The sequence below is a fragment of the Pipra filicauda genome, unplaced genomic scaffold (assembly GCF_003945595.2).
Source record: "Pipra filicauda isolate LSUMZ 115617 unplaced genomic scaffold, ASM394559v2 scaffold163_size1657671_pilon, whole genome shotgun sequence".
NCBI classification, from domain to species: domain Eukaryota; kingdom Metazoa; phylum Chordata; class Aves; order Passeriformes; family Pipridae; genus Pipra; species Pipra filicauda.
The window spans coordinates 148,229-173,887 of NW_024104140.1; the positions used below are offsets into that span (position 1 = coordinate 148,229).

Here is a 25,659-nt window from a genome sequence, read left to right on the forward strand (position 1 = left end):
ACTTCCGAGAGGAGGGCAGAGAGAGAATCGATTTTCTATTTCTCAGGAGCACAGATGCAACCTCCAGTGAATTAAGTTATTCTCCAAACTCGTATCCCCTTGAGTGCTGGCAAAACAAGGTTTCAGCAAGGCCCCTTGCGGGCACGGCAGCGAAAAGGCGGCGAGCAGCTGGTTACTGGCTCAAAGGCAGGGAGGTGGGAAGGGAGACCCCGCCAGAGGCACAGCACAGGGTCCCACGGGCGGGCAGGACCCAGTGGCCGCATCCCGGCGGTGGGGGCAGGGCTGGCCGGGCGGATGTGGGAGGGCTGCGGGGGTCGGGCCGAGGGGGGGTCGGGGCCGAGGGGTCCGTGCCGGGTCCGTGCCGCGGTCGGCGCTGCCCCCCTGGGATTGGGATCGGGATCGGCTCCGGCCCCCAACCCGCGCCCCGCCCGCTCCGGCCCCGCCCCGCCGCGATCGCCCAATGCCCGCGGGGGCCTCATTTGCATATTTGCATATTGTTGGGCACTTAAGGGGCCGGGCGGGGAGCGGTGGTGGAAGGGTTGGCGGTGCTGGGTGCTTGGGGATTGTCCCACAGCCGGCCGTGCCCCGCCGCGCTACGCTTGTATTTAGTTTTCATCAGTTTTTTTTTAAATCAGAAAGTTACTTTTAATTTTATTTTTTTTTTCTTTTTTTGTGTGCCGAAACTTTTGCGCCGCTGAAGGAGGCGGGATGGGGAGGAAGGTGTTCCTGGCCGTCCTCTACCTCTGCCTGCGCTGGGTGCCTGCTCTGGGCGGTGAGTCCGGGGGCGGGGGATCGGGACGGAGTCCGGAGCGCGCACGGGGGCTGCCGGCCCTCCCTGTTGCTTTTGGGGAAGGGGGCTTGGGGAGGAAACGCTGCCGGCATGGCGGGAACCTTTTCTTTTGTAAAGCTCTCCCGGGGTGTTTGGGATGCTGCGGGACCCGGGTGTCGTGAGGTGGCCTCAGAAGGCGCTGGAGAGTGATACCGGGGGGTCCTACATCCTGTTGGGAGAGATGTGGAGCCTCTTCTTCGACCGGAGCTCAGGCACAGCCTGCCTGGCTGATGGCACGAGCTGTCAAGGTTTGGGATGTGTCTTTTCCCCCCAAGCAAGGTGGCTTCCAAGAGTCCCTTGCTCCAGCAAGGGTTTGGCGCATCACGGTAAGGTCCCTTAGCCCTCTCCTCTGTTCTGCATGGGACTCATCCATCCATTTCCTACGGTTCTTGGTCCTAGACAAGGCAAGGCTGAGTTTCATCAGTATCATGATAATCTATTTGAGTAGCTGTTAATGCCCGTAATGCAGCAGAATCCGTCAGGGAGAAAGTGAGCAGAGAGAGTGTACTCTCGTGGTGTCTTGTAGATTCACTGAGGTTGTGCTTGCACTCTGCCTGTTGCACCTGCACTGGTGCGTGGACACCTCCCAGGCTACGGGGAGGGGAACATGTGGGAATGTTGACTGCTAGATGTTCACTGTTGCTCTCTCGGTTAATCACACCACGAGTGCAGCTTTTATGAGCAAAGAGTCTTGTTTTAGGAGACCACCACTCCTCGAGCTTATGTTAGCAGTTGCCCTGTCCCGGGCTTCTTTCTTACACTGATCTCCCACACACAGTGTCTATCTTCAAAAGACCACGGCCTTAGAAGAAAATGTGGCTGTAGCTCTTAGACCTGCTGTGTGATACTAAAATGGAATGTATAAACTGCTGTTTCTTCTACTGTGGATGCCTTTGTTATTGCTTTGTGACAAGGAAGCTGAAGGGAAGTATTCAAAAGTAAGAGGATGGGGTGCTAGGGCACAGCCAAAGAAATGTGTTCTTGCTTTCAATCCATCTTGTGTCATCAGAGACAATCAAAACTAGTTTTCATCACAGTATCCAAGTTGTATACAGTAAAATCACTACCTTCCAAGAGCAAGCTTTCATCCCTGCAGGAACTGACTTGCTGCAGACATACTAATAATATTCATTATTCCTCCTTAGGAACAGGTTATATGAAAGCAGATTGTGTGTTCATCCTAAAGCTACACGCGCCTTCAGTCCCACACTATTTCTTGCACACCACAGTAAAAAGTGCTTTGAAACCATGGAAAACACACGATGCAGCCCTTCAGAAATCAGGAATATTTAATAAACAACATAGAAAAATATATTCTAGATGAAGATAATATTGGTGTTCCAGGAAAAGATAACATTACTAGGAATACATTCTGATTGATCCCTGTTTTTACCAACATAAATCCAGAGTCAGCATATTTGCACTGTTGTGTGATGTGAGCCTTTGCTATGGCTGTGTTTGGGGTAGACCTACCAGGACAGCTGTGTTGTGGCCTTTCCAGAAACAGTGCGTTTCTGAGAAGGCACAGAGGTGAGACTGTCAGGCATCAAAAGTGTTGTGGAGATTAGCATGACCACTAGTACTCCTCTGTGCAGAAGTACTTGCGTGCCAGGGCTTTCTCAAGCATCCTTTCCTCCTTATTACTGCAAAGTCTGACAGTGGTTGCATTTTAATTGTCTTGGGCTAATTCCAGATATCCCAGAGGGACTGATGGATGGCAAGAGCTCTGCTGGATTGAGTTACGAGCATCCCAGCTGCAGCTGAGTAAGGATTTGACAGGGAGTGCCGTGGAAAGGGGCACCCATGTGCACAGTGCGAGAGCAGCAGTTTGCCAGCTGCAGGACTTGAGCAGGGAGGTCCTTGCTCAGCATCTGAACTTGCGCCCAGTAGCTTTTCAGAGGGGTTGCTCTTTCCATTTGTGTCCACCTGTGAAGCGAAGCAGAACGTACTCTCAGGGTTCTGCCACTAAGGAATACATAAATAAACTTGGGGTTGTAATTTTTTTACAGCAAGGTTAAACAGTAACCTGACTTGTGAGGTAGGTTTCCTGGGATTGCAACACACCCAGTAGTCTGCTTTCAGTTTATAGTGTAGGTCAGATTAAACGGTAACAATTTCTGTGATGCAGCCCCTTTATTACAGCTGACTGTGAGTTTCCTTCAGAACTCTTAGGAATTCAGTATGACTGATTGATGGATGATCCTAATGCTGGCTGTCAGCTGAGGGTAGAGTTAATCCAGTAAACTACAGCTGGTAAATGTTTGATGTTATATGCAGATGTTTGGTGCTGTGCATGTGTATTTGTGTGCACGTCTCTGTGGGCTGCAGTTTACACAGTCTAGTAACACAATTTCAAGGATCTTTGCACCTAGCTAATAGTATTTCTATTTCTGAGTATGTAATGCTAGGAAGTTGCTGTTTATCAAAGATTCCCTTGTTAAAAACGTAGCTTAGGTGTGCTCGTTCTGGCAAATGCATTGTTATATTCTGGCAAGCTGTGTCCAAAGTGGGCAGTTTAACTTTTGATTAATATTCCAGATGTTGTTACTTCCTCAAAACTCTCATTCTCCACCCAACTGACCAGTGATAAACAGTTTTCACAATCCAAATAGTTTGCCAGGTTGCCTTGGGCTTCCTGTGAAGTAAACTGGAAACTGAATTCTCTTGATTACTGTGTCAGAATGCTTCAAGTCTAACTGAATGGAGTTTCACAAGTTGCAAGTCAAAAGTGTCAGAAAGCTTGAACAGGAAAAAAAGAACTACTGGCTTTTCCCCGTTTCTAAGCTTTTTCTTTCCACACTCTAGAGTTCTATGAGATTCTCAATACCTTGGTGCTCAGAACAGCTTTTTTTTTTTTTTTTTTTTTTTTTTTTTTTTTTTTTTTTTTTTTTTTTTTTTTTTTTTTTTTTTTTTTTTTTTGAATACAAAAACTGAGACTGTTGAAGTGGTGGTGTAAGAAAAACATCAGAAAAACTCGTGGAGCATGGTAAAATGGTGAAGTTTGGCAGTGCAGCCTGTAGGCTGTTAGAAAAGCCAACTTGCATCTGAAATTGGTCACTTAATCCTTTTCCAGTTCCCTAAGTAATTGCTTTGTAGGTCACCTTGTTAACTGTAACCACATAGCTGTAGACAGAAAATTTTCTTTTGCAAGAGGGGCTTGTATTTTTAACTGTGTGCCTGGAAGCTTTTGCAGTACAGAACACATGCTGTTGTAACTCTTCTGAACTAAGTCTGGGAAAGTGTGGTTTTTAACAAAAGGATGGGTTTGTTTTGTCTATGTGTTTTTACTTCCAGGTCTGTTTTTCTCCAAAGCCTTGTCTAGAAGTGGACTTGCATTCTTGTAATGAAAAGCTACTTCAGTGTCTCAGGGTGGATGCATGTAAATATCTTGATATCTACTTTCTGTATCTATGTTATGTAAAATGTGATGTGAATTCAGATCATAGAATCAGCCAGATTGGAAGGACCACTGAGATCATCAAGTCCAACCCTTGATCCACTACCACCGTGGTTTCTATTCACCTTTCAGAAACATGCTGAAAACTCCCCATTTCTGGGTTTTTCCTGCTTTAATTAACTTGAGTTAAAACATATTATTAACTAAACAATGGTGACTCTTAGCATTGACTGTCTCTGCATTTCTTTGTGTAAAGAATCACACTTGACTGTTTGGCTGATTCAAAAAGACTATTCATTTTAAATCTATGAGGAAAAGGTCTATGGCAAAAATCTGTGTATGACAAAGTTCAGTTCTGAATCATTTTTTCAAATAGACCCAAGATACATTATGAGATAACAAAAACAGAAGTGGGAAACACTTGTTTTCTGAAGTGATATGCTTCATAACTTCTCTGCTTCAGGTTTAAAACATGGTACACGTAGATGTTGGTCTGTGTGGTGAGTGTGTGCAGGCTATATGAACCTCTGTACCATATTTCTAAAATTTAATCTGTAGCAGGTGGGAGGTGAGGTGGTACTGGAGCATGTGTGCACCACAATACAAGGTATAGACAAGTCATCTTATGCTCTGAGCCATATAGAATTTGCAAAGCCAAACTCAGGCAAATTCTAAGGATAGCTCCTCAGCACACCGTGAAGAAGTCTGTAACAAACCCCACCACACACACTTTCCTTATCCAAAGGGTATCTTTCCTCCTGGGAACTGACCGTATGTGGTCATTAGATAACATGACGCTTTTTGTGGGCATAAGATGATAACAGTAATTTCTTCTGACTTTCTGATTCCTCCTACAACATAGTTAAATGAGCAGAGTGGCCACCTGCCATTTCCCTAACTCATGGGCTGCTGCTTTGCAGCTGCTGCTTTCCTGGTGGTGACTACATCTCAGCGATTTTATGTCCTTAAATCCCTGCCAAGGGTTTTTAGTCTGAAACACGATTATTTATGAAGCACTTCGCACATCTTCAGTGGTAGATGCCACTGTGATGCAATCTCTGTAAGTTTGATGCATTTTTCTAAGTGTGCCCTTGAGTAAAGTGCACTTCAAATTGTGAATTTCCTACAAGCTTGTTTTCTAAAGAGTTGTGATCTGAACTTAGATGCGAATTCTAGCATGTGTTTGTAATTGAAAACACACTGCAAGACAGGATATCAATGTAACTTAGATTTTGGATGATTATCAGATGAGTTTAATTCAGAAGGGAAATTATATCTAAGTATGGAAGGAAGCACTATTAACTAGTGAGCAAGTGGACTATTCTTGTTCACCTTCCTGTGCTAGATGGGAATATACATAATTGAAAGTCCTTGCACTGCATGGCTTACAGTTGAAAGCTGTTCTTTTTCCTTTCAAGGTTTTACTGATTCACTGCTGAGTGAAAAGTTGTAGTTGGTATTTAACCAATCAGCCTTTGGGACTTCCCTTTTTCTGGCTAAAAAGTAAACAATGTAAGTCTAAAGATTTGTTTTAGAAAGGTGTTTTGTACACTCAGCTGGTGGGGGAAAAAAAAGAAATTTTGAAAATGCAAAAATATAGAAAAGGGGCAAACATTTGGTTAGTTTGGTAAATTTAGCTTTCAGTAGGTAGGTGAAATGTTGTGTTTAACGTTATAGGAATACTTCTACTGATTGGGAGAAAGGTATTTTCCATAGACTTTATCCTTTCTTTAGGGGGAAAGAGGCAGGAAGGAGATCCTCACTGGATTATTCTGGATTAGCTGGCCAGCCTAAAACTGAGCACTGCCTCTGTGCATTGAACAGTTCTTATTTCCCTGCATGTGCTTTGCTTTTGAGGAGTGAGGAATACTGATGAACTCAGGACACGTTAGGCCATTGATTACAGGTGACCAGTTTCTCTGGGGGCTTGTACATAAGCATTTGTTGGAAGGCTGTGTGCTGGTTTTAGACCTCTTGCTTTAGACCCTGATTTCCGTGACCCTCCAAGCACAGCAAGAACCTCCCAGACTTTATAGACCTGCCTGAGGGTTGGGTGAGTTCAGGCATAAGTTCTGCCCTGATGGCTGGTAGCTCAAATGAGAAGATGAGAACCTGTTTCAGAAAAAAATGAATTATTAGCTGTTCATCAGCTGAGTGATGCAGCAGAACTTTATGGATAAATGTAAATCTTCCAATTATCATAGAAAACCGTACCTGCAATGCGAAAAAGGAGGAGAGTGGAAATCTGTTTTTCATGCCTGGCATGAGGTCCTTATTTGCCCTTTTGCATTTCTTTTGGTGGCTTGGAGCCATTCATTAATGTGTCTTTAGGAGTTTGTGAAATCTTGGTGGTCACAATGCCAGGAAACACAACTCTGAGCTGGACAAAGTTGGCCTGAGTTCAGCTGCACTTGAAAAACAGGCAGTCAATATTTTCTAAGCTCAGGTTGCCAAACTGGGCCTTGGGTTTCAAAAAGCCCACAGTTAATTAGAGGGTCTGTTGGATATAGAGGTACTTAAGTATTGAATCAGACATGAAAAGAGGAGACATTTAAGTTTCTTCCCAGACAAAGGACATAGTGAGCATGAAGCCTAAAGTCACTTCTATGCAGTGGCAGGAGCAAAAGGAATACTTACATTTTGAAGCTGAGAGCTGTCGGGAGTGATCTTTGCAGGCCACACATACTTTGTGATGATCTTCACCTCCCTCCCCACCCTGGGATTCAACATAGCTTTAGGTAGAGGAAGGTATTTTCTTGCAGCTTATTTTTCTGTAGATTATCAGATGATCTGAAAATGTACTGCCTTCAAAGTACAGGCTTCTGGTTTGCTAATTCAGTTTCCCTGATGGGTGTCTGATCTTCCTACCTGCTGTTTGTTTGTAAAAAGTTAAAACTAGCATTTTGTAAAACAGGGATGACCTTGCTCTTGTTTTTCATACACTGAAACTACTGGGTGCTATAAAGGGCCTTGTTAGGCAGCGATTGTTCATGAGGTGATGTGGAAGATGCACCACCAAAATATTTAATAGTATGGTAGGAATTTGCTGCTTTCCTGCATGACAGTCTGTGACTCTCCTGTGTGGTTTTCTGCACTCTTGTGGTAATTAACAGGTTTCCTGCTTAATGAAGTGGGGAAAATACTGCCTTCTAAAAAGGATTCATACCTCTGGCAGCTTGCCAGATCCTCACTGTTTTAGCAGGACCTTAGAAGGACAGCAATTTTCACCCTTTGATTTTCTCTTTGCATGGGTATTGTGTGGCCATTGAGTGCTGTAGGAAGTGAAAACCTCCTGTCCCACTGACTGCTCCAGATACCTCTCCAACACTGTACCTGTGACTTCTGAACTGTTTGTCCTACTACTCCTAAAACACTGCTGTGTTTTCTGTGGTCTTGCATAGCAGAAGCTGAAAACAATTTCGAGGGAATCGAGAGCAAGTTTTCCTTACGGACGCCTGCAGAGCCCGATGAGGATGTCTGCTACCTGGTGCCTGGGCAGCTGAACAGCCTGGCACAGTGCAACTTCAATCACACCAGCAAAACCTTTGTGGTGATCCACGGGTGGACGGTAAGACAAAGTGGGAGGAATCTCCCTTTTAACCACATTGCTGACAAACTGTGCTGAGGTGTCAATATTTCACAGATAATATTAATCTGTCTCTCTCTCTCTCTCTCTCTCTCTTTTTTTTTTTTTTTTAAATTAAAAAACGCCACAACCGACAGGTGACAGGGATGTATGAAAGTTGGGTACCAAAGCTTGTGGCTGCTCTGTACAAGAGGGAACCTGATTCAAATGTCATTGTGGTGGACTGGCTAGTTCGAGCTCAGCAGCACTACCCAGTGTCTGCTGCATACACCAAGCTGGTGGGAAAGGATGTTGCTACATTTATTGACTGGATGGAGGTAAGACATGTAGATACACCTCACTCACGTTGTGCATGGTATCCTAGGAGACAAAGCAGCACTTATACAGCTGTGTTAATCATCTTCTGTTGGGTAGATGGAGTTAAGCTGTTGAAGACAGTATTTTTGCTGGACTGGTAAAATTCCAGCTTTAATTTACTGGTTACCTCTTACTCAAAGAGGCCTTTTACAGTGCATTCCAGAAACTTCACCTTGTGGTCTCTGGAGCCTTGTGAGAAGTAGCTATGAAGGACAGATTCCTATATACTTTACAGCAGCCAGCCCTTGGGAAACAGAAATCTGCCCTTCCTTTGGGAAATACTTAAGAGATCCAGAAACTGGTGGAAAGGGAGTGGCTGAAAACCTTTCATATCATACACAGTCTTGTGTTCTGTCCTTCATTCTGCAATCCTCTCTGGTTAGATTTTTGGCCTAAGTTGCTTAGCTCAAGTGATCTAGTATGGCACAAAATTATGATAAAATTATGATTACTGTATAGTATTTCTTCTGTTATTCATGACTCAAAGAGAAATCTCAGTATTAACAAAACATTTTCTTCTGTGTCTTCTGGCATTTTCACATTTGGCTTCAAACTTTAAACAAAGTGTTCTCTTGAACAGGAGCAATTCAATTATCCTCTCAACAAAGTCCACTTGCTGGGGTACAGTCTAGGTGCTCACGCTGCTGGGGTTGCTGGGAGCTTGACCAAGAAGAAGGTGAACAGAATTACTGGTAAGAAAACCTGTGACTGTAGAGTGGAGAGTCCTATCTCTTCCATGCTGAAACACATTTCTCTGAAAAATCGCCGGATTAATTGTTGCTTGCTGACAGCACTTTGATTCTGTGTTCATGCTTTATTGAAACTGCAGGGCTAGTGTTTCTGTAGTAGAACTGAAAAAGGTTCAGAAAAGAACAACAAAGGTGGTGAGTGAGAAGCCTTGATTTGCTTCTTCACAAGAAATGAGCGAGTAGGCCACGATAAGAGACTAGCTGGCGGGAATGTGGTTGGGACTGGCCAAATCCACGGCTTGGAGAGGTCACAGTATCTCTTGCAGCATGAGAACTTCAGCTGGTTGTCTTCATCCAGGCAGTCATTCCTTGCAGCTGATGGGAGCCATTCAGAAAGAACGGGGTTTAAGTCCTGCTGCAGTGGATATAGGACCTGCAGAACTCCATGTCGTGGAGTGCTGCAGGTGCAAGAAGTTTATACAGGCTCACAGGGAGACTGGACAGATAATCAGAAGAGGTCCACTGTGGGTTATTAAAAAAATGAGTCATAACAGGCTCAAAAAATATTCTAGGCTGAAAATAATACTGTGAGAGTTCTGGGAAGGAGAACAAAGCATAGATATTCTTGCCCTGTTGCTATGTGTGCTTAGATGCCTGTTTTAAGGTGATTTTTGGAGACTGAGAAGTGTACTAGACAAGGTGGAGTGCATGGCCACCCTGGGTCTGGTTTGCAGCCTAGCACCTGGAGGACTGATTTCAGTGACAAAGGAAATGCCAGCATCAGCAAATGAGGCTAAGAAAATTGCTCATCTGTGGTGTCTTTGTTGCTGAGAGAACTTGAGAGCAGCATTCGAAAGGGAATCTAGCTCCGTGGCATCCTTCACCCTTTCAGGTGAGCCTGGCTGATCCACAGGCAGGCTGAGAGGTGGGCTAGGAAGCAGTTGCATCTGGAAAGGTTGAGTCCTGAGAAGGTGGCAGATTGAAATCAGGCCAAAGCACTAGTCCCTCTATCCTTCCTTTCTCTCAGCTGCAGGCTTGTTGCTTTCACTGAGACTGGAAATCAAATCACTGGAATACCAGTAGCCCTCTGTTATGCTTCCATAGTTGCTCTTGGTGCCCAGGATGAGCCCTTTCCCTGGGAAAACAGCGTCACCTTTGAGCAAAGGGAGCAATATTATGTGGTCCCTGAAGTCCTCACAGCAGTGGGGAGGCAGCTCAGACTGGGTGAAGCTAACCATGGTTGAACAACCCAGGTGCCTGTCCCCTTCACATCCCTTCAGCTCTGTTTGTAGCCATCTCTCAAGTGGTTGTCTGAATTCAAAAAATAGTACTTGTTCACTGGTAGAATAGTTCTGGGTGTTTTTGATATCAGTGTTGCTGCAGTTTGACATTTTACCAAAATAATCCCCTTCCCCTGAGGCATGTAGACAATGAGTGAAGCTCTCATTTGTTTCCCAGTTGTTTCCCCTACCAGGGAGTTACTGGCAAGACATTTTTCCATACTTCAGATGCTTCAGCTACAAGTTGTACAATTCTTGACAAGAGGAAGACATTGAGAACACACTTATGAGTTTGTTTTTTCCATCCGCTGGAAATGCTACAGCTCTGAGGAAGTTATCTGAGCTTCCTTACATATGTCTGCATGCACTTTTATTTTTTTTAAACAGCGACAGCATTTCAAGGTTGTGTGTGTATTTGATTCTCCTGTATACATGAATGCTACTTAAGTAATCCCACTGTAATGTCTGCAGGAAAACCAACGTCATATGCGATATTCTGGCCCAGTGTGGTAGCTGAGCTTGGCATTTGTTGCCAGTCTTTGACAGACAGTCTTTCTTTGTGGCTTGTTCCATAAAGGGCTGGATCCAGCTGGTCCTACCTTTGAGTATGCTGATGCCCCTACCCGCCTCTCCCCGGATGATGCTGATTTTGTGGATGTCCTACACACCTACACTCGAGGCTCTCCAGACCGCAGTATTGGGATCCAGAAGCCTGTTGGACACATTGATATTTATCCCAATGGTGGGGGTTTCCAGCCAGGTTGCAACTTTGGAGAAGCACTCCGTCTGATTGCTGAAAAAGGCTTTGGAGGTGAGGTTGCTCTGAAACAAACGCTGTAACATTTAAAGGGAGATCTTCAGTAGCTTCATAGGTTTGTTGCAAGCGAAGATCTCTGGGAGGTGCAGGAATAGGGTTTTTTTAAGTGCTTTTTAAAAGTCATCCTGTAAAGCCCAGCTCTGGCATAGTGGATCATACCTGTTGACAGCATTGCCTAGGGATTCATATCTTTATATGTGTGTGTTATATGTACATTATACATTTTCATTCTTTCAAGATATGGACCAGCTGGTGAAATGCTCCCATGAACGATCCATTCACCTCTTCATTGACTCCCTTCTCTATGAAGAAAAACCCAGCATGGCCTATCGCTGCAACACAAAGGAGGCCTTTGAGAAGGGTCTCTGCCTGAGCTGCCGCAAGAACCGCTGCAACAATTTGGGTTACAAGGTCAACAGAGTGAGAACAAAGAGAAACACCAAAATGTACTTGAAGACCCGTGCTCAGATGCCCTATAAAGGTAGGTCCTGCCTGCTTAATGGTGAGCAAAACTGGTGCTTGTGCTCATCTGTGTGTCATGGTGGGCATGTGCTGCAGATGATGACGTTGCTGTTCCTGCTTTGGTGCCTGTGATGAGCAGGGGTGAAGCTTTCTTCTTGCTTGCCATTGAATGCAAGCTAAACTACAGTCTCAGAGGAAACAGTGCCATCCTACTCAAGGTGTGGGGGTGGGGATAGAGTACAAAAAGAAAGTTTCTAGGTAGCAAAGTTAAGAAATCATGCTCTGGGGCCCAATCAACTTGGAACAACTGAGTCTTCCAAATTTTTCAGTATTTTTCAACCAAAGGAGTTTTTACTATTGCTGAGGAAATAATCAGCAGAGCCTAATCTGATAAGAAACTTATTTAAAGATGTGCAACCGTCTGACTTGTATCTTTTGTAGTGCACTTGCTAGAGGACTACTAGTCCTCATTAAAATATCACAGCACTTCTTGTTTCCAGTTGCCACAGTGACAGGTCTGAGAAGGACACTGCCAGAGAGAACAGGAAGGCTTTCAGCTAGGGAAGTGGCTTCTGAGTTGGATTTTACTACTTTATTTTTCCTCCCTAGCTTTGCCTATACCCCATGGTATGTTTGCTGTGTGCATTGTGTGATGGACCAGCAATCAGAGGGCACATTCCTGCAGTGTTCTGTTGGTGTTTGGTACTTAATCTGCAGTGTCACTGGGTTGATTTTTTTTTTTTTTTTTACCAAGGTATAAGGAGGGTACAAGTCATTTCAAGTCAAGGATAGCAATTCTTAAGCATTCAGTAACAGGTTTAAGGGTGATACTGCAGAATCTGGGGTTGTTAGAGTGGCAGCTTGAATGCAGAGTGTAGTTGCAAGAACTGCAAAGGTTTTTCTTAATAGTAATTGCCTTGCATACTAATATTTACCTCCTCTCAAAAATAGTTCCCTGGATACCTACAGGGAACTAAGCTCCTCATTTTAGTGAAGTTGGCATATTGAAGCCTAGCATTTTCAGGTGTGGGGTTGGGTGGTTTTGTTGCCAGCAGTCTCTTTGGAGGTTGAGTTTTCCTAATGGCATTTTCTTTTGCATTCTTCCAGTCTTTCATTACCAAGTCAAGATCCATTTCTTTGGAAAGACTAATACGACTAAGACAAATCAGCCATTCCTGATCTCTCTCTATGGCACTCTAGATGAGAGTGAGAAAATTTCTTTCACACTGTGAGTAGCTACAGAAACAATTAAAATGTAGTGTTCAGTTTACCTAAACTTGTTAAAGCCCCAGATGAAAGTCTTTTCTAGCTCCAGCTACAGAAATCTTACAGGGTCCCAGAATCTGCTCGTGTCTTTGATCAAGGAGATGCATCCACTTTTGAAGCTAATGAACTGAGCTCTACAGGAGCTCTTCTTGATAAGACATCTGAAATATGGAAATGTGAAGTCTGACCTGTGACTCAGCCTGATAAGAGTTTCTCTGGTGCTTTCTTATTTCCAATATCTTTATGCTGTGTTCCAACTGTGTTAAACCTTCTTAAAAGTCACCTGCAACCTGGAGTTAATTGTCTGATGGGTCTGAAGGCCTCGGTGCAAAAGCTGAGGGAGACATGGGATTTGCTTTCACAGCTCTGCAAACAAGCAGAAATACATGAGTGCATCCCTGCACGTGGGCTGGCAGGGAATGGAGCTGGAAAGCACCAAAGTCTGTTTTCTGCTCTGAGGAATCTAAACTGGTGGTGCTTGTCTGGCTCCTCTGAGAGTCACCAATACAGGAGAGGACACCCCTTGCCTGGCAGACTGTCCCACGATTTTACCAGCCTTGCTGCAGAAAGCTTTTTCCTTTTGCCTCTGCAAAAGCTTTAAGGTGTTTTGTCCTTATTCCACCCATCAGAACTATGGAGAAGATTGCTTCCTTCTTCTCTAGAGTACAAAAAGTTGTGGTTCTTTTTCTCCTTAATTTTCTTTATCTGTCCAACACTTTCAGAGTGTGCTTTTCATTCCTTTATTTTCCTCCCCACAGGCCTGAAGTCTCCTCAAACAAGACCTTCTCCTTCCTGATTTACACAGAAGTGGACATTGGGGACCTGCTTATGCTGAAGCTGCAGTGGGAGAAAGACACTTTGTTCAGCTGGACTGACTGGTGGACTCCTTTTACATTTGACATCCAGAGAGTCAGAGTGAAGTCAGGAGAAACTCAGAAAAAGTAACTTGTTTTGATTGTTATAAGCTTTGACAGTGTTTCCTGATTTCTGGTATCTCACAGGGTGGGACAAACATTTTAAGCAATCACAGGTGGGTGCAGCACTGATAATCAGGGCTCTGGTAGCATCAAACCACCACTTACGTCAGCCAGGTTCAGTTGTTTGCTTCCACTGGGATGTGCAATTTGTAGTCTTACTCACACATAATTAATTTGCGTGTCACTGTCTCATCTGTCTCAGGTTAGCTGTAATATGCAGGAGAGTATCTCCATGAACCAGCATCAGTGGTTGTTTGCAGTTTCCTCCTCCATTTTCGTGCTGGGTATTTGCATAGGTTTTCTTGTAGAGAGCATGCTTAGAAAGGAGATTTTTAGAAACCCTTCCAAAAGTGTGTTTGCACAAGAAATTATTGCTTTGTTAAGCTGGATTTTCTTAGGAGTTGAATGCCTGAATGGTGGAAGAAAACTGAAAAAACATGACTGTTGCAGGACATTGCTAATGCATGAATGTTAAAACATCAAAGTTTGAACAGAACTGCTTTGACATGAATCTTTTGAAATACTCATTCACTAGGCATGAGATCTGTTTGCAGAACATGGACCCAGAACAGAGTATGTGTGTCCTATGTGCAGTATAGTAAATAATAAGTTCTTTCTTTGAATAAACAAGGCAGTCACTTGATCAAAGAACAGTTATCAGAGCTGAACAAATATAGGGGTGGAGAAGGTACTGATAAATAGAAAAGCAACTGCTCAGGTTTGCTGGAATTGACAACCTACTTCGTTTGCAAACATTTGAGGGAATAAGGCTTTCTTCCAAGTTCATTCACCTGACAAAAAACTTGCATAAGGACTGATCGAAATAAGATTTAAGAGAATAGACCTTCTGCTCTTTTAGCTTCAAGAAGATGTCATGCAAAAGATCATAGTGAAAGTTATGGTTACAGTTTGATGTCTACATATAAAGTGTTTACCAATTTTTCTTGCGCAGTGTTTCTTTTGTCACGGAATTCTCTTTTAAAAGTAACTTTTTCACGCACTTGTAAAGTAGTAGTGCCCCACATGACAAAGTATAAAGACTGCTTCCAAGCACCAGTCCTGTTTCTAAGGTTAAAAAGGCATGTCTGGCTCAGCCATGTGATTTTTTTTTTTTTGTTGTTTTTCCGCTCCAATATTTATTCCAGAGTGGTGTTCTGTTCTCGAGATGGCACCTCACGTCTCAGTAAGGGAGAAGAGGCAGCAATATTCGTGAAGTGCTCGGAGCAGCCCGTCAACAGGAAAAGAGGAGGGTATGAATGATCCACTATTATTTTTGGATTGTTGGGAACATGAGCGGTGATAAAACTTCCCCATAAGTGAACTTGTGCACTAGTCTTCTCAAGGCTTCGGAAGCATCATGGCTCAGACTAACCTGAGGTTTGCTTATGGCAGCCTTAGCAACTTAAAAAGTCTTAATTTGCTTCTCTGCAAACCATCTCCTTGTGTAGTTGTTGAAAAGTACTGTCTGAAGAGAAAGTACACTGCTTCTCAGATTCACACAGTGGCCAAGTATGAGTGATTGTTAGAGAGGGTTTACCCACGAGGCACTAGCACAAAGAGCAAAACATGCCTCTATCTACAGATGCCCTACACTTACCCTTAACTGAAGAGCATTGAAATGCCCATACTGAGTCAGTTCAGAGCTCTTCCTCCTCACTGGCCAGCAATAGGTTTGGAGGCTGGTACAGGAGTGGAGCAGGCTCTTCTTGGCACACTGCCTTCTTCTGGCAGCTGTCAGGTGAGTGACTTCCTGAGATTCACATCTCTGATTTGGATCAGAGATTCAGTCCGTGTTTAATAGCCCTCGGTGCACTTTAATATTTTTATCAACAGTTTTTCTGACCCAGAGTAAACTTTCAAATGTGGGGCCAGTTTTCTTTGGACTTTATCCACCAAAGTTTGAGTAGCGGTTGTATTTATTTTAGTTCTACTGCTGTGTGTGAGAGGTCTCATGGGGACACTTCTAGACTGAGATCCAGCTCTGCGTAAAAATGCACATGTGCTGGCCTTCACTCCAGGGCAACGACCTCGGGAGGCCTTGAGACCTCTGTGTGTCTGATGTGCAAAATCGAGCAGAGGCCATGAGAAGCCCAAGCACATAATTATTTTCCTGATGAGTAGCTTTTTTTTTTTTTTTTAATCTTTATTCTCAAAAATAAGACGAAAAGGGACAGGTATCTTACATCTTCCTCATCACCTTTATATTTTTTTCCCCACAGTGCCAAGAAAGCCTCTAAAGAAAATTCTGCTGAAGAATCTGCCTAAGTGACAAGAATAAAGATTTTTCCGTGCTGGGGAGGAGGAGAGTCTGTTCATCCCTGTGGACTGGATGTTCAGTACCAAATATATAGAAATATTTATCCGCTGCTGGCTTTTTGCCTGCTATTCCTAGCTATCTTAAGAGACTTCTTGTAAGACAGTCTCAGCATACAAAGTTACTAACCATAAAGATACATTATCCAAATAGTATGAAACAAAAACAAACCTGCAAAACAACTTGCCAAAGTCTTGAAGTGCTGAAAAGAAATAAGTAATTCTGCTTAATCATGGTGCCTTGTGACAGGGTTTCTTGACATCAGATCCTCTGTAGCAATTTTCTAGTATTTATTGAAAAAAAACAAAGCCCTGTACCTGTGGTGGTTGGTTTAATTTTTTTGTTTTGTTTTCAGGGTTTTTTTGTGTTTTGTTTTGTTGTTTTTGTTTTTGTTTTTTTTTTTTTCCTTTCAGGAGTCTTTTGAAACTGGACAGAATTTTTTCTGCTTTGGCTAACTGAATTTTCAGGCAGTTCAGTGGTGAGAATTCGTTGTTTTCAAATGTGTTTTTAGCAAATAAGTAGGTTTCTTATGTGGAAAAAAAAAAACAAACCCTTTACTCTGTGTGTTACTAGAAGGTGTGAGGGCCTGACTTAATATGGGGATGAATTTTTTAGTTTGTGGTCATGAATGTATTTTTACTGGGGGTAGATGCCAGTGCAGCTTAGCAATAGGTATGATGTGTTAAGCTTTTTACTTCTATGCAGCTTACCCTGGAATAAATAACAGTTCTAGGAGAAGGCAGCAATACACCAGTGTCCTATGCACATTGAACATTTTGTCTGTGCTTTCACTTGTTGAAAATGAAACCCATTTAGCCTCCAGCACTGTGAACAAGGAACTGCAGAGGAAATGAGCTACCAGAAAATGCAGGAAACAGATATATTTCCCCCACCCCCTCCACCCACCCCACTTGCTTGCATTCTGTATGCCAAAACTGGGACAGTTTCTCTGCTCTTTGACACCCCATGTCACTCATGCAGCTGAGTCACTGGTGTGTGCAGTTTTCAGTGCAAGTGAATCCACTGGGCACGTGACAAAACATGCTCACACTTCCCTGTACTGGAATTGGGACTGCCAGTTTGTTTCTTGGCTCTGATGTTGTACAAGGAGCTGCTTAGCTTTCTGACATGAGATGGAATCTTGCAAGGAGCAGGAGCTGTGGCAGTCAAAGGGAGCCTGATTGTGTGCTGCACAAAAATGGGTGCTCTGAAAAAGCACAGGAATTAGACAGGCTGCCAGCTGACAAAAACAGGTATATTGAAGGCATTCCACTTCCCCATTTTTAAGTAACATGTAGTTTTTCCGGTGCCCTGGAAGGTGCATTAGCCCTCTTCTAGCTTTCTAGAAGATAAAATCCTGGGGAGGTGGAAGGGCTTGAAGGTAGACACTTGAAGAAATGTAATGTGAGCTGTTGATACTGAGTGTTGTAGTCCTTTCCTGCGTGTGGAAGACATCATGGAGACGGTGATTTTTCCAACATCATCCCATCTTGAAGGCAAAACAAAGATGTATGTGTTCATGTGCAAAGTTTGTTACTTTTTTCCAACTGTAGCTGCTAGTATATTTGGGGATAAAAGTCTTAAAGAGTGCAATATGTTGCAATATTAATAGCTCTGAAATCGCTCACATTTGATTTCCTAACCCTTAATCTACAACAGAAATGTGATGAGTCACTGAGGGTGGGGTTGAGTATTGAGCCACTGCATTTGAGACCTCTAAAAATAAATATAATGATTTGTTCCCTATAGATACCACATGTTGTTGCAGTTGTCTTTTAAGAGTTAAAGTCATTGAAAACAAAGTATCTGAATAGCTGTGCTCTTAATACAGGATTAAATACAAACACGTTTAGGTCTTGGATAAAAACCAGTGAAGGTTCTTTCATGAGGAAACATGATTTAGCTCTGGATGTTATTTATTAGCTGTAAATAAGATATTTATGAGTGTAAAGGTAGTTTGTATATATTGCTAAAGTTGCTGACAGTCTCTACCTTAATACAGTTGTGTAGTATTAATCCTGTATATAGCTTTCAGAGATTTTTATCTACCAGCCACTTACGCTGCATTATTTCCTATGTGGTTACTACGTTTTTTATTTTAAGAAAGCTCCTCAGTTTTGTATAGAATGGAAACCTATGGTTTTAATAAAATTCTCAAACTGATGCTGAAGTCACTACTTTCGTTTTGCTTAAACAATCTGCTATCTGCTGTATACCTTTTATGTGAAGGCCAGAGCCTATCCTTGGATTCTGGGGCTGAAAAGATGGGATGAGAGTCTTTTAAAAAAAAAAAAAAAGAAAATGTGGGATTTCTGTGAGTCCTCTGGCCCCATTTTGTTTTGGGAAATGCAAAAAACCATCTGTTAAGACATCAAGGAATCACTATGTGAAAGCAAGTATCCCACATCACAAGAGAAGTAGCTTGTCACTTGCAGGTTGTGGTTTTCAAGTTTCAGGACCTTTTAAGAAATGTCCTTATTTTGAAATGCTAATTTCCTCTCTCTCTTTTTTTTTTTTTTTTTTTTTTTTTTTTTTTTTTTTTTTTTTTTTTTTTTTTTTTTTTGAGGAATGCTGGAATTATGCTTCCGCTTCTTGTTTTGCCAAAATACAGGTGTTCTGACCCTGTGGGTACAGGGGCCAAACACCAGTCCGTAACCACCACTACTACATAAGGAAATAATTAAAAAATCACTTTCACCCATGTGTTTTGAGTGCAACTGAGCTCAAACTTGGTTGTCACCAGAACAGTTTGCTCTGTCATGCACAGCAAGGCTCTACCAAAGCAACAGAAGGGGTTTGCTGGAATTAAGGAGAATTGTAGTGACATGCACATTTAAGATCATATTGGGCTCCAAGTTGACTTGGGAAACTCTGCTTCCAGCACTTGGTGAAAGATGACTGCTCTTTGACAAGAGCAGAACTTAATTCCCCGTGAAAGGAGAGGGAAGATATGCCATGGAAAACGGATGGAGGGAGAGACATGAAGGGAAGAGGGAAGTAGAGAGTACCCTGAGGGAATCAGTGCAAGAGGGAAGAACCAAATCTGCAAAGTAGAATGCATGGAAATGGGTTTTCTAAGGACACTGCTCTTTTCCCCGTGTCAGTGTCTGTGTTGTGGGACTAGAAGGACTCCTACAGTTGTGCAAGACAAGGCCTGTGATCACATCTAAAACCACCGTGGTATTACTACCCTTTTAATGTCACAGCAGCCTCAGTACAATAAACATGTTATTAGGTAAAGCAGAGAATAGTTTTTGTTGCATGTACAACAATCGAGGTCTCCCCTGTGAGCCTTCAGAGCCGTCCCTGGCCCCATTACTCTCCCACCTTGCTCTGCAATGCCCAGCGTCAGAAAAGGTGATCCCTGCTCACCCTGCCAACTGTCTCTGGAATGGGCTGGCTGGGATAGACTGTCCAATGGCTAACCAGTGGTTTGGACAGGTAGAAAGAGACATTCCTGGAAGGAAAGGGTGGAGAAAAAGGAATTTTAGCCAATGTACCCGCAAGGCGAGGAAATCCTGGCTGATGTTCCTACTGCTTAGATCTTAATTCTACGTATTTAATTCTGAGATATTTCTGGAACCAGCAATGACTTTGCTCTCTGTAGGTGTCTCCATACTTTCTCCATTCAGATATAGTTGTATGCGTGCTCTTTTGTGTGCTGTGAGCAAAATGTCAGAAGCTTGCTGGTTTGGATGAGCAAGGCATTGCAAATTTGTTGTTCCTAAAGATGTTCAAAAACAGATATTGAAAAAAAATCAGTAAGAGGGAAGTATTAAAATAGTTGTAGTGTTTTCCCTTTTGTTTAGAGCTGTCAGTTCAGGGCTCTCTGTATTCTGACTGTCCATACAAACTTAGCAATATTAAAATCCTCAGGTCCACTGGAACCAATGTAAATGCCATCAAGTTGCCATCATTCAGGAAAGAAATTTCCATCTGCAGTTGCTGCATCTTTCCAGAAAAGTCTTCTAGCCAAATGTAATTTGTAGCAGGTCTGGAAAGTCACCTGTTTACACCTAAAAAAATAAAGAAAGGGATTAGCATTCTCCAGTGACTGAAGGAGAACAAGGAAATGAGAAGAGGAAGGGAAGGGAACCATTTGGCAGAACATCCCATATAGAGCTTGTCTCAACAATGCTCTTATATCCGTGTGTGGTGCTATCTCTGCTCAGCAACACTCAGAATGCTTCCCTAAATCAGTTCAAATTAACCCAGCCAGAACAATGCATCCTCATCAGAAACGCAGACGCGAAGTGGGGACCATTTTGGATATAGCAGGTGTCATTGTGGGGGTGCAGTATGTGTTCAGTGATGTAATCTCCCAACCGTGCACGTCAGATAAACACCATTGTAGGCCCTTCCTGTGGGAAGTCACCCGATATCTTTAGTCTCACTTCTTGCCAATGACTCTAGAGAGTGTCTGTTACTGCTCATCACCCCACCATGTCGAACCATTCAGTGAGCAGCAAGACAGCCTAGCTGGCCACGTGTCTGTCCTCAAGAGAGCCAGGGAGTGAGGACATGTGTCATGTTGTTCCACCTGCTGAAGGCTTCTTTACCCACAATTACTTGCACACCTGGAATCTTCTAAGTAGTGAAACACGGGCACTCCAAAATAAGGAGACTAGGAGCAGTAGAAAGAGATTCCCAGGCCAGAGCAAACTGAAAAGATATTTAAGGATATCTAAGGATATCCACACTTTTTCAAAAGAAGCATTATAAGAATAGAACTTCCAAAGTTTTCCTTGCTGGGTCCTCAGACTTGCTCTCAGGAGCTTCTGGGATTTGCTCCTGCAGTCTGAGAAATTGCTGCTGCACAAGATCTCCTTAACCCTTGGGATTAGAAACCTCTCCAACAGATGACTCTGGATTTAAGGAGAGGGCTACCAGTCTTGTGCTCCTGGTGGAAGAGCCAAACCTGCCTTCAGTGCAAGGCCTAATCAAAACTTCACTGAGGCTGGCAATAGCATTTTTGTTGACAACGGGGGATTTTGACTGCTTTCCTAACACCTGGCATGATATCCTAGTTTTAAAACAAAAGCACAGCTCAGACTTTCTTATTTTTGGTACTCTAATGCATTGTTACCAAAGTGAGCGCATACAATGTCAGGACATGATCTGCTCAGGCACTAGGTTAAATATCAGCTCTGGATGACTTCTCACAGATATTCCCAGCATTTCTTGGACAGTACAAACATGCTTATCTATAGGATGCCAAAACAAACAGCATAGTTGCAGTGATGTAAATAGCACCCAATTAAAATTAAAACAAACAAATAGAAAAAACAGACTCAGTGAAAGATGTACCCAATACACAATACCTCATTAAACATCTAGGGGCTTTTGTAGGAAGGTATGAGACCAAGGCAATTGCAAGCAAACTCTACTGTTTTCCTTGCCCTTCCTCTTGCAGGCAGGTCTGATGTTACCATGGGCACAACAACACCACCCTTCAGGTAGTTTGGCCCTTCCAGATCCTTGCTGAGACTTGTTCTGAAGCCAGGCACGGTCGCACAGATTCTTAAATTCCTCACTCTGCCAAGCTGCAAAACACCAAACAGCATAGCTAGAGCGATTGGTTCCTTCATCTTTAGCACGGAGGTTCAACAGCCAGGAGCCTTGACAGAAATCTAAGTTTTGGAACGTTACACGTTGGCATCAATTTTGAGTCACATCAAAACAAAAACAAAACAAAAAGAAAGAGCAGAAATGTCGAAGAGGGGACAAGAGGGAAGGAGAGGTTGCAGCAGGTTGTACAGCATTGTACTGTAATGCAGTGAAAACAGCTGTACCAAGTACTGCACAGCAGAGGTGTTAAGTATTCCCTTGATTTTAAACACAGAATCTCTTGACATCAAGAAAATGGAAGCGTGCACCAGACGCTAGGTATACACTTAAGTGCTTTACCCTGTGTTGGTATCTTAAAAATATTTAACCATAAAAAAAACAATCCCAAAGGAAAGTGTGTAAAGACCCTTTATAGAAAGATCACTCAGATTACAGAATGAAGAGCAAGATATAAATAAAGGCTAAAAAGTAGAAGCACATATTCAGAAAGAGGAATAAATTAAGAGGAAGAGGAAAAGCAAGGAAGAAGAGCTCTGCCTTAGCAAATTATTCCACCCATAACACCCACCCACATGTTCTTGAATGTAATGGAGCTATTATTTATATATGACTAATTTTCCCTATTTTCAATGTATTTATAACCCAGACACAAAATTAAGCCAAATTTTCTTGTTTATCTTGGCAAAATTTTGCCCTTTGCTAGCCAAGTTTTCCAGTACAAGGGTAAAATTAGATCTTAACCTCTCTGATTTTATTTCCCAAGCCTTAGACAGGAAATTCAGATCAGGCTCAATGTAAGAGAAAGAAACCTAATATCAGTCTTCTCTTAATGTCCTGAGCACAGAGCATTGATGGAGTAAAAAAATGCTTACACAATGGCTGATTCAAAATATGAAAAATTCTTCCTTTTCTTTTTTCAATTTTAATTTATAGATCTGTGTTCATGTGCCATCCTGTACTTCTTTGTTGTGCCATCCTGTACTTCTTTGTTTTTCTTTTAACATCAGTGACTTTGAAGACCCTAGGGGGAAATCAGGGAAATGCTAGGGAACATTCTTTTGGCAGTAATTTTACTCCCTTGCTTAACGGAAAACAAATCAATTGCATTTTTGTGGCTGAATATTTTTTAATGAAAGGCTAAATTACCTAGTCACATTAAAAATTGCGTGGCATGTGGCTGAATATTTTTTAATGAAAGGCTAAATTACCTAGTCACATTAAAAATTTCCACACCCCTTCCCTCCCCCCGCATTTGAAAGCATCATTTTCCATTTACACGGGAGGCATCAGGAGAGGGAAAGAGGGCCAATCTTCTGTACAAACCTTATTTGGGGCTTTTTGTCAGTGCTTTAGCAACCCTCTCTGAGATATTTCAGTTCCTCCATGGCAGCTCTTCGGAGTGACTGCTCCCTGACCATGGCTGTTTCGGGCCATGGGGACAGAATCCCTATGATGGCACCCTGTTAGGTAGGAGTCCCACTGCCTTCAAGACTTCCTTGGGCATCCTAGGGGTAGGGATAAGTGCAGTTACACGGGAGCATTTTTTCCAGATGAAGTGTAAATGAATTGGCAAAGAGCTCTGACAAGTAACTTTTAAATAACCAGAGAGGAGAACTTGTGTTTTCTTGCCAAGCTTAGACCAGATGCTTGGACATCTTTGTGTAAGTATGACTAAGTCTCTCTGACCTTCTCTCCAAACTTATCCTAGCTTGCTGCTGAATCCTGTTTTTGATTTTTTTTCTTTCATTTCTCTTTTGATAAAGTTTGCAGAATCTGGCATCCTTCCTCCTGCCAACGCCCCTGTACTCCCTGTCCCATGACCTCATAGGAGCCTGGTGAATTTTTCTGTTGACCTTGCAAGACTATCCTCCCTCCAGTCAGATAAGAGATCAGCCTGCATCAACCGCTTCTCTAAAGATTTTGCAATATTTTTTTGCTCTTCTTGTTAGGTTCTGTTTAACCCCAGTATGTGGTCTAAAAGCCCCCACAGATGGGGAGGAAAAGGCACCATATTGAGATAACAAAATAGGTGTTTCAAATTCCTCCATAAGCTGATCAGAATAGAAGGACTTAGCTGTGAAACCATCTTCTGTCAATTGCAGCATATGTTCATTTAAAGAAATAGCAGAAATCTCCTATTTGAACTTTCTTCTGATGACCCTTGATGACATCTTGAGGACTCTGGATCCATATCTTGTGGAAAATATTGTCTTCATTCCGTGTCCTGTTTCAGACAATGTTGTTAAACAGGAACACATTTCTCTCTACAAGGTTTTGTATGTGTATTGCTGAGAGGATTCACTTCTACATGCTTGCCTAGTATTAGCCAAACCCCATCCCACCCAAAATATATATTTTATATAGTTCTGTTTGAGTCCTATATTTGGTGTTTCTAGAGATGAGACAAAAAACACTAAATCCTTGAAGAGAAACACTTCTATCATTGAATTAAGTAGCATACTCTATACTGAACTGAAGGAAAGGCTGTCCCCAGAATAAGCATTGCATTAAGTTCAGGTCACCTGCCACTGTACCAGGCAGGACTTTCTTAAATTGCATAAACTAATGGTGAGTGGAAATAAATTCAGCCGTTTTTGAAACAAATGCTTGAAGATTTGGAATAGAGATTTGATGAATCCCCAGAACTATATTAAAAACAGTTTGACTGCAGAAGATGAGGATTACTTGTGTGCTCCCTTTGTCCTTCAAGCTTGGACAGTGGTGCATTAGAGCCTAATACAACTCTAGTAATACTTTCCTTGAACCTTTTTTTCCTATAATGCAAGTCCTTTCTACACTGATACATTTTAAGTTTGAAATAATCAATACAACCAAGTTCCGAAGGATCATCACATTAAGGCAGAGACAGTGAAGACCCCCTACTCCCATCTCTTGGTGAGTGTATGTCACAGAATCACAGAATTGTTTGGGCTGGAAGGGATCCCTGGAGATCATCCAGTCTGACCCCCCTGCCAAGGCAGGGTCACCTAGAGCAGGTCACACAGGAACTGATCCAGGTGGGCTTTGAATTTCTCCAGAGAGGGAGACTCCATGACCTCCTTGGGTAACCTGTTCCAGTGCTCTGCCACCCTTAATGTAAAGAAGCTCTTCCTCATGGAACTTCTTGTGTTTTTTTTTATGGCCGTTGCTCCTTGTCCTTTCACTGGGCACCACCGAAAAGAGCCTGGCAACGTCCTCTTGGCATCTACCTTTGAGACATTTGCACGTACTGATGAGATCCCCTCTCAGTCTTCTCTTCTCTAGACTATACAAGTCCATCTCCCGCAGTCTCTCCTCATAAGAGAGATGCTCCAGACCTCAAATCATCTTTGTGACCTCCGCTGGAACTTCTCCAGTAGCTCCCTGTCTTTCTTCTATGGAGGAGCCCAGAACGGGACACAGCACTCCAGACCTGGCCTCACTAGGGCTGAATAGAGGGGGAGGATCACCTCCCTCGACCTGCTGGCCACCCTCTTCCCAGTGCACCCCAGGATCCCAGTGGCCCTCCTGGCTGCAAGGGCACACTGCCAGCTCATGGTCAACTTGTCATCCACCAGGACTCCCAGGTCCTTCTCTGCAGAGCTGTTTTCCAGCAGCTCAGCCCCTACCCTGTGCCAGTAATTGGAGTTATTCCTCCCCAGCTGTAGAACCCTACACTTGCCCTTGTTGAAGCCCATTAGGTTTCTCTCTGTCTGAATCAGGGTCCCACTGAATGGCAGCACAGCCTTCAGGTGCATCAGCCACTCCCTCCAGTTTGATAGCATTGGTAAACTTGCTGAGGGTACATTCTATCCCTTCATCCAAGTTGTTGATAAACAAGCTGAACAAGGATGACCTTCATTTCTTCTACATGCTTGGTGATGACCTCCAAATTACCTGTTCTGTCACCTTTCCAGGGACAGAGGTAAAACTGCCTGGACTTCTCTGAATCCTCCTTCTTGCCCTTTTTGAACATTTCAGACTTTTGCTTTTTTCCAGTCATCGGGCATATCTCCCGTCTTCCATGAATTTTCAAAGATGATGGGGAGTAGCATCTGCCAGTTCCTACAGCACCCATGGGTACATCCCATCAGGGCTCATGGATTTTTGGTGTTAAGTTTGCCTAGTTAATCTCTAA

At 43.0% G+C, this 25,659-nt stretch overlaps 1 protein-coding gene across 1 annotated transcript; it reads left to right on the plus strand.

Moving 5' to 3' along the window:
- Positions 1-557: 557 nt before the first annotated feature.
- LPL (lipoprotein lipase) lies at positions 558-16,325 on the plus strand. The gene is made up of 10 exons (XM_027730846.2): positions 558-772; positions 7,631-7,794; positions 7,950-8,129; positions 8,750-8,861; positions 10,716-10,949; positions 11,194-11,436; positions 12,525-12,645; positions 13,442-13,624; positions 14,806-14,910; positions 15,880-16,325. The coding sequence occupies exons 1-10, from the start codon at positions 709-711 to the stop codon at positions 15,923-15,925; spliced, it is 1,452 nt and encodes a 483-aa protein (XP_027586647.1). The 5' UTR covers positions 558-708; the 3' UTR covers positions 15,926-16,325.
- Positions 16,326-25,659: the final 9,334 nt, after the last annotated feature.

Excerpts from the sequence above, each read along its gene's own strand:
- LPL (XM_027730846.2), top strand. The coding sequence starts at position 709 with ATGGGGAGGAAGGTGTTCCTGGCCGTCCTCTACCTCTGCCTGCGCTGG. Across the intron at positions 11,437-12,524 it reads TGCTCAGATGCCCTATAAAG|TCTTTCATTACCAAGTCAAG; the intron begins GTAGGTCCTGCC and ends GCATTCTTCCAG. Across the intron at positions 14,911-15,879 it reads GTCAACAGGAAAAGAGGAGG|TGCCAAGAAAGCCTCTAAAG; the intron begins GTATGAATGATC and ends TTTTCCCCACAG.